Raw genomic sequence first — 9,334 nt, forward strand, 5'->3', positions numbered from 1 at the left:
TGTTGCTGCCCTAAAAAGTTAAACACATTTGGACAGTGAAGCAATGTCAGCATTCTTGCTCAGAAAAAGGAGCTGATCAACATGCTCTGAAGTCAGAGTGCTCCGTTTTGCTGTGACGATGTCTCCAGCGGTTGAGAAGACTCTTTCAGCCGAGACACTAGTACCTGGGATACAAAGGTATCTTTTTGCCAGCGTGGCCAGGAAAGGATAGACTTCCTCATGGGATTTCCACCAGCTTAGTGGGTCTTCTGTGAGTGCCAGTGATGTGACCTCCTGGTATCTTTTCACCTCCTCCTCAGCTGTGGCAGATAATGATTTTGGTGGGGCTCCAACATCACCATAAGTCTGACCAAGCAAGTCTGTTAACCCACGAGACTTCCTCATCTTGGCTGGTATGAGAGGGGGTCTGGGATTTTGTTCAGTCTCGTCGGGTTTCTCATGATGTTCATGGGCTTCTGGCTCACAGATGGGCTGCTGCCTCTTTTCTTCCTGTAGAAAACCCACACACATACAGAGAGAGGGAGAAAATAAATATTTCATATCTTTTAGTATGCAGTAATATGTTAGCAAATTATAATTAATGTATTTAATTGTTAAATAGAATATTACCAATATGACAAAAATATCACCGATCTACTAATATTGTAAGTTATTTAAATTATAACACCAGAATGTTTGCTTACCTGAAGGGTTATAGCCTCAGCAACCACTCTGGCATAGGTTTCCTGTCTTTCCTCCAGTGACAGGAATGGCAGGGTTTTAAAGCGTGGGTCGAGAGCTGATGCTGTGTAGAGGGTGTTCCTCTCGACTGTGCTGGCATATCTCTTCTTAAGATCTTGACTGATACTTTGCTTGATGTTTCTGACCAGTGCTGTGTCACCAATGTTGTCTTGGGTGTCGTGCAACAGCTGTGCTAGCAGCGGTGCTACGAGAGACAGAGTAGGATTCTTTTCCTCAGACATCACAGTAGTCGCGACTTGCATTGACTTCAAGGCCCGGACAATTTCTTCAGTGTTCCCAATATCCGTCTCATTTAGAGTAAAGATATGTGCTACTCTTTCTGACTTCGGGAGACAGCAGCGCTGCACAAATTGCAGGTTGTTGTTCAAGGAAACGCTGGAGCATGTCATAAGCACTGTTCCATCTCGTGCAGACGTCGGTCTTGAGCTTGTGAGTCGGGAGCTGTAACATTTTCTGTTTTTGCTCCAGAGTGTGGTTTGCCACTGTGCTTCTATTGAAAAACCCAGTTATGCGCCGCACTCTCCCCAAGACCCTGGCTACTGCAGGCAGGTTTAAGGCTCGTTGTGATGCCAGATTGAGCGTATGGGCGAAACACTTTACATGCAGGTATCCCCCTAGCTGAGTGGCAATTGTCATATTAGAAGCATTGTCGGTGACAACCACAAGATTTTTGTCGGCAATCCCCCATTCCTGTGCTGCATTTTGCAGGAGATTTGCAATGTTCGCTCCGGTGTGACTTTCATGTAATGTTCGAGTTTGGAGAACGTAAGACAGCAGTTGCCAGTCCGCTGTGAGATAATGAGCTGTTATAGTCACATATGAATCCACAGCCCGCGAGGTCCATGCGTCGCAAGTTAATGCAACCCTTTCTGCTGTGCTCAAACTTTCCTCAACTTTACGCTTCACATCTATGTAGAGATTGGGTACGGCTGTGTCGGCGAAAAAACGTCGTGATGGTATCACATACCTGGGTTCCAGCGTCTTGATCATGTAAGAAAAGCCCTCGTTTTCCACAATGTTGTAAGGACGCAGGTCTTTGCAGATGAAGTACGTGATAGATTGTGTTATTTTCTTAGCTCGCTCTGAATTGGGAGATAGCTTTGCTAAGCTAAGAGCGTCGGTTGATTTTTCAGTGGAGCTGATTCAGAGCTAGCTTTCCCGTCCGCGGTTAATGCTATATTTGGATGGTGCCGTGTAAGATGGGCCCTCATGTTCGTAGTATTCCCAGAGTACTTTATTTTCATACGACACACCTTGCAAATCCCGTGTGTCATATCCATCTCATTTGTTCCATCCTTGTTAAAAAATCCAAAGTACGTCCAGACGTTTGATTTAAACGCAGATGGCGCTTTTCTGATCTCTTTTTCTTCCTCCATCTTTGTTTGATCAATTTTCCCATGTGCTGACCTAACCTCTGCTGACCTCACTAGAGAAAAAGCTCAACCGCACCATCTGGTGGATTGGAAGTTTTTGGAACAAAATATCGATGTCTGCTGTCCCTGTATCGATACATTATTGGCAAACAAAATATCACGATACTACGCAGTATCGATTTTTTCCCCCACCCCTAGTAGTTTGATGCTTGAGTCGTTGCAGACTTGTTGAAACTCCCTCACCCGTCAAAGCAGCGTCTTTGTTATTCGCGTCCAGCAGATGGCAGTGTTTCACTGTCTGACGGCTGTCTGAAGCTTCAGCTGGATTATCCGTTTGCTATGTTTGCCATGTTACAGTGGGGAGGAAAAACTCCGTTTTAACAGGAATATCTAGACATGAGTGATTACTGCAGTGGGGCACTATCTGTGCTATCTATAAGAAATGTTAGCAACAATAAAACTCTGAGGATCAGGGCTCCATTTCACTCCAGTGTTCAGTGGCATTTTAAAAGAGTGAATACCGACGCTGAATGTCTTTGTAAAGCAAAAGCACTTTGTTAGCCTTTACAGAGCAAAGCTATGGATCAATGTGCAGTGAAGAAAAATCGAGGTAGCCAGTCTGTCCTTTCCTAACCAATCACAGAGCTCCTTACATTGCACCATGTGGCTAATTTGCGTTTTACTGATATTGCTGGGCTGCTGTCAATCATATCATATATTACAACAGAGCATTGACCTTTAACCTGTTTAATTCATACTGAGTATTTAAAAAAAATGTATTGTCATAATAAATTCTGCCTCACTGAAACACCATTTTGCATTAGCCTCTATCACCTGACTTGTCACTGATGATATCACTGAGCAGGCGAGCGGTAGCGGCGGGGGGGGGGTGTAGGTGAAGCTCGTGAAGAACAAAAATTCTGTACGAGCAGATGCAGTGAGTCCAATAACCAGGGGTAACTGGAAATAAGGTGTTGTAGGTTGGCTTCCACAGTGTAAAGAGACGCTTCTCCCTCATGCTCTAACAGTTGGTAAATCAATTTAGAAGCAGAGTCGATAACGGCCTCCTGAAGCTCCCTAGGTGGGGTGACTGCCGCTGGATCCATATCTGGCTGGTCCGTACTGTCACGGCGGGTAAGGAGAGCCGTGTGAAAATAATAAATGAGGATCCAATCGCAGGCAGTAGTGGAGAAGTGAAGGTGGTTTATTGAACACAAAAATAAATATGGACAAACAGCAAATGGAGCAGGAACTAAACTAGACTGGAAACAACTAAACTACAGAGCACAAACCTGGACAAGAACGAGCAGAGGAGCTGGACAGCAGGGAGAACACACGGGTGAGACATGGTGGATACACAGACGGACCAGCAACTACAATGACAGAGGACACGACTTAAATACACAGAGAAACACAGGGGAATTACACACAGGTGGTGGACACAGCTGGGAATAATCAACAAAACGAGACAGAGGTAAAACTGAACACACTCACATGAGACGCAGACCTTCACAATAAAACAGGAACAAGAAACCATCACACTAAGACGCAGACTCGACATTGAGAGAGAGACAGAAAATGACACATGGAACTACCGTCTCGCCCCTCCCGGCAGTCTGTATACTTTAAGCTCGGGTCGTTTTTACACAGGATACGGGAGGATTATTGAGAAGAACCTAAGCAAACACGTGACAAGTTTTCAACAGGAATGAATGACAGTAAAAATGTTACCTCACAGATCGTTTTTATGCCATCAGTAATGAGCTGGTTTCAGCTAGACTGGACACACTCAAATGGCAAAGAAGGTTGTGTAGCCTTTGCAGAGAAGATGAAGTGCATTCATGTAAATCAAAATGCATCTTTTAATTGAGGTAGAGGTTTGTCAGAGATATTATTCTCATAATGTACCTTTGTCCCAGCTGATTGCAAAAACCTCTTGTGTACCTCTTTTCAACCACTGGGAGGCGCTACAGCTTCATTCCTTTCACACTAAGGCAGCGGTAGGGAACTCCAGGCCTCGAGGGCGTCCCTGCAGGTTTTAGACGTTCCCTACCCCTGCACTAAGGCCTTTGAAATCTTCATTAACACTGAGCTTGAAATTTCTATCAGTCGAATGCAAAGGAGTCCTGTGGTTGTAGGACAGAGGTAGGGAACGTTAATCTGCCATCATTTAGATTATATGACAACAACCTTCAAATCTGAAGTCTCAGAAATCTGCTTCATGTACAAGTTCCTCCAATAATCAGGGCTAATATCACCAAATTGTACATAAACAGACTTTTACATGTTAAATATTTCTCAAATATGGGGAAAAAAACAATATAAAATACTATATTATTAACAAAATATCTTAAGATACAGCTACAAATTGCTTGAAACATTTGCAACGAAATATATAAAACAGCTTTATTGTCAGTGAGGACAAAGTTATAGGGATGCTGTGCTGGAGTGTTCAAAAGAAGACAGAGACATGAAGTATAAATATTGTATAATATTAAATATAAGAAAGAACAAAGTTATAAAAACATTAATAATTGAAATCTGCAACAATATTCACATAAAGTGTAAAATACAGAGTTAACTGTTTAATAGGTAAAGTTTAGGTCTTGCAGTCGAACAATGATCCCAAACACAGCAGCAAATCTACAGCAGAATAGCTGAAAAGCAAGGTCCAGTCAAAGTCCAGGCCTCAACCTGGGACATTCAGAGAGCTGTGCTTAAATAAATGCCCACAAACCTCAAAGAACTGAAGCAACGTTGTAATGAAGAGTGGGCCAACATTCCTCCACAACAATATGAGAGACTGATAAAGTCAAGCAGAAAACAATTACCTCACATTCGTGCTGCTAGAAGTGTTTCTAGTTATTCACAGGACTGTAGTTTGAATTTAAAGAAATGTGAAAGTGCACTGAAATTAACATAAAGTTATTGCAATTTAAAAAAAAAAATCAAGAAATCTAAGAGGAAGAAACAATGTAAACCACACAATTTTTTTCCTTATATTCTCCACACGGCAATGCACATAACAGACATAAAATATTTGCATTTATCAATAAAAATATACAATTTTTCCATAGTCATAGCCAGGCCCGATTACTGCCAAACCTGTGCTGAATCAGTCACTTAAATAGGACCTGTCTGACAAAGTAGAGTAGACCAAAAGATCCTCAAAAACTACACATCATGGCGCAATCCAAGGAAATTCAGAAGCAAATAAGAAACAAAGTAATTGAGATCTCTCAGTCTGGAGATGCAACGTCAAGATGAACAGAATCCAGTTTCTGGGATCCTGAAGGAGAATGTCTGGCCATCTGTTCACGACCACAAGCTGAAGTGCACTTGATCCAAAGCACACCAACAAGTCCACCTCTAAGCAGCTTAAGTAAAACAAAATAAAGACTTTGGAATGGCTTAGCCAAAGTTCATACGTGAATCTGATTGAGGTGCTGTGACCTTGGAAAGGTGGTCCATACTCAAAAACCCTCCAGTGTGGCTGAATTACAACAATTTTGCAAAGATGAGTGGGCAGAAATTCTTCCACCACCTCGTAAAGGACTCATTGCCAGTTATCCCAAACGCTTTATTGCAGATGTTTCTACTCAGGGTGGCCCAACCAGTTATTAGGTTTAGGGGGCAATCACTTTTTCCACACAGGGCCATAATAATGGCCGCCTTAATAATAAATGCCTTGATTTAGGAACTACTTTTAATGTTTACTTGTGCTATTTTGCAAAAAATAAAATCTCTGCAAAAACATCAAAACTGCTGACCGTCTGACCTCAATATGAAATTATTAATCTTTTGACAAAAAACATTTAAATTTGTAAAAAATAAGAAACCATAGAGGAACAAACAATGTTGTTTGCTACGTTCTAACATGGCAATCCAAATAACAGTAATGCAAACATATATATTTATCAATAAAAACAGATCGCCTTTCACTGTTACAAAAGTTAAGTATATCAATGTTTGTTCAGCTTTCATAAATGTAAGTTTATAAGTACATTGTACATTTTTTGGTAAAGTCCAACTTCTTTTAATACATGCAACACATTTCAGAACATTTGGGACAGAGACAACAAAAGACTGGAAATACTTCGTAAAAATCTGGTGAAACACTTTAAAGCCAGTGGGATAAAATGGGAAACATAAAATTTAATACTAGACAAAGACCGATTGAATCATGAAGCAAAGAATTAATAACTAAATCACAAGTAGAAAATGTTATGCAGATATTATTGGATAGATTTTGGTGTAGAAAAAAATGACAAGAAATCAAAAATGAAAGTTATCTCATCTTTTTCTTTAAAGAGTAGCCTACTGCAGAGCAGCAACGCTGACAAAGACCATCATCACCAATACTGCAGCTAATACAATGATCCAGGAGGAAACTTGAAAAAGCAGGAAAAATGTGACACTGATCAAAATGAATACATCAATTATTGATCAAAGAGAAAATGCATACTACCACAATGCATTGTTATTGCATCTCAGTTTCTCACCATCACTGATAATCTGACGTCTGTTGGACCTCAGGAATCGTCTCCATCACCTCTCTGTGAGGAGCAGAGAGCACTCGTGCTGCACATCCCACCTGTGTGCTGTGTTTACGTGAACCTGAGAGCACAGCTGTAGTGGTGACAGTGAATGTAGCGTTGGTGTTGGACACACTGACAGTGTTGTACTGTGAGAAGCTGAGGTCTTGTTGTGAGACACTGAGTGTTACAGTGGGAGCAGGTCGACCAGTGGCTGAACAGGAAACAACCCACTCTTCAGCAGAGTTTGACTCTCTGACATCAACAGCAGGTTCATGCAGCTCTGTGAAGGATCAGGAAATATAAAATAAGGAGTATATTGTTAAAGATACATTGACTTCTAACACATGTAACGCATTAAGGTAAAATTTCTTACCATAAGGATGTGTTACACGATTTATAAACCCCAGTTTGTTAATTATTTGTTCATTATTCATAACTATATACTTAATTTTTTAAAAATTAAGTGTTTTTGGTCAAATGGAATTTCTTTTTGGGTAATTTTAGCCCTCTGCCAAAATGTTTTAACCTTTCTGTCTCTAACAGTAAAACATCGTTCCTTTATCTTCTGTGTCTGGTGTGTTGGTCAGGATTAGCTAGCTTGGCAAAAAGTTCACATTAAACAATTAAAGTGTGTTACTGTGAGGTGTGTGTTCGTACTACGAGTCACAGCTCGAGTTTTCTTGCGGGTGAAGGTTTTTCACCTCGCTGTCATTCTTGCATAAAAGTGTTTGACCCCTTCAGAAAAAAAAAAAACGAAATTTGGGATTATTTTTTGTTTTGTTCATTGTGTGTATTTGTTTCTACTTTTTACTTTTTCTTTTACTGTGTACAGCACTTTGGTCAACCTGTGTTGTTTTTAGACATGGTTATTGATTGATTGATTGATTGATTGATTGATTGATATTTCTTTGATTAAAATACAGCCTACTCCACATCCTCCAAGTTACAGAGAAGAGGAACCATCTGGGGTGAACTTGTGCACTTGGTATTGGCTGTCATGGTCCCTGTGCCTCTCCGGCTCGCTCATGTTGGCCACAGGTTTGTTTTGTTTTCTCTCCTGCTTCCCTGGGTGGAGCTCATTGTGGGCTCTCACCCTTGGCCCACGCATCTGTGGTGATTTCTACACCTGTTGCTGATCAGGCGGCGTCCCCCTTGCCTATTTAACGCTGCGGCACGGAGTATTCGGCACTGGAATGTTGAACCTCCCATGTTCGTGCTCTCAGCTCTCCTAAGACAAACTCTCTCAGTGTTGTGTGGCGTATTGATCTAATTGGACTCTTTGTGTTTAGATCTCCCCGGAACTGGTGGCAGATCCTGACCTGTGATCCCTGTGTGTGTCAACATAAGTGGAAATTGGAGCGAGAGTGGCTATGGAGAAGCGAGTGTGCGTAAGAAGAGGAGTGGCGGAGTTTGGGCCGAGTGGAGAGCGAGTGTGGATTCCTTCCCCTGGAGCCCTGAAGCCCTGCCCCATTCACTGTATATACACATCACTGTGGTTTCCCTCTGTGTTAATAAATTGTCAACCCTTTGCTTGCCAGAACGCTTCCTGCGTCTGAATCCATCTGTTAGCCCTGACATTGGATACCTGGAAATCAGTGACGGGACCATTAATGCTTAAACTTGTACACAGGTTTGAGAGCAACCACCCAAAAGCTTCTGCTAATAAACACTAGTCTGTGTTTGTGATGCAAATGTTTCTGGCTGTGTTAACAAAAATTTAGTAAGGTGAGTGAGGAATATTAATACTTATTATTAGATCATTAGCAGACTGTAGAACTTGACTGCACGCCAAGGTGGCAGTTCAGCCATTTGATTCATGTTGCAGCAGCTCATGAGTGAATGAACATCGTGTAATAAAAGTACTTCTAGAAGTACATTTTTGCAAAAACGTACATTGTGGAGGAATGTAGGGAAGACACGAGGGAGCCCAATATTTTACTCAAACATTAATCGCTGCATCACACAACTGAACATTCAAAGCGCCAAAACCTAACCCTCTCACTTCCCGTTACACTGGGTACGAGTGGAGCTACCTGGTGGTATGTACTTACATTTATTTAAATTTACTTGAGTAGGGTAGAGTCATGCTAATGACCTAATAATTTTATTCAGGTGTGTTGCAGCAGAGATACATTTAAAAGCTTCAGGACGCTGGCTCTCAAGGCCTGGAGTTTGACACCCCTGCTTTACACAAAGATGGGTTAAATCACAGTGCAAAGAATGAATGAATAAATGAAATATAAAAAATAAATAATTATTAAATAGTCTTACACATCAATGTCATTGGTTGACTTTTGAAGTATTTGAATCCTTATTTGGTTCCCTGAGTGAGAGAAGGATTAAAACACTTTAAAATCAGTACTGAAAATATGTGCAGACATTACTGGATAGATTTAGGGTTAGAATCAATAAATCACTATCATGTTAATAAGATAAGACACATTACAAAACGACATACTAGAAAGTGAAAAGGTAACTTTTCTTCAAGCAGCATAGTGGAGCAACAGAAAAAGACAAACCCCAACACCAGCACTGCTGCAGCTATTACAGTGATTGAGGGAAAATCTGTGAAAAAAACAGAAGAACGTGACGCTGACCAACAATAATACATCACTCATGAAGTACTGAAGTCATTGTTATTAGATCCCAGTCAAATTTACCCAAGTATCATCCGTCTCTAGT

The 9,334-nt window shown here is 41.1% G+C and overlaps 1 protein-coding gene across 1 annotated transcript; it reads right to left on the minus strand.

Annotated features, from left to right (window-relative positions):
- Positions 1 to 993, minus strand: LOC146548030 (E3 SUMO-protein ligase ZBED1-like). The gene is made up of 2 exons (XM_085266290.1): positions 684 to 993; positions 1 to 489 (listed from the first exon to the last, which is right to left on the minus strand). Exons 1-2 carry the CDS (start codon positions 981 to 983, stop codon positions 19 to 21), a joined length of 771 nt encoding a protein of 256 aa, XP_085122416.1. The 5' UTR covers positions 984 to 993; the 3' UTR covers positions 1 to 18.
- Positions 994 to 9,334: the final 8,341 nt, after the last annotated feature.

This window comes from Mchenga conophoros, linkage group LG23 (genome assembly GCF_057382185.1).
Source record: "Mchenga conophoros isolate Kocher_MC1m ecotype Shallow Benthic linkage group LG23, M_conophoros_male_GT1.1, whole genome shotgun sequence".
NCBI classification, from domain to species: Eukaryota; Metazoa; Chordata; class Actinopteri; order Cichliformes; family Cichlidae; genus Mchenga; species Mchenga conophoros.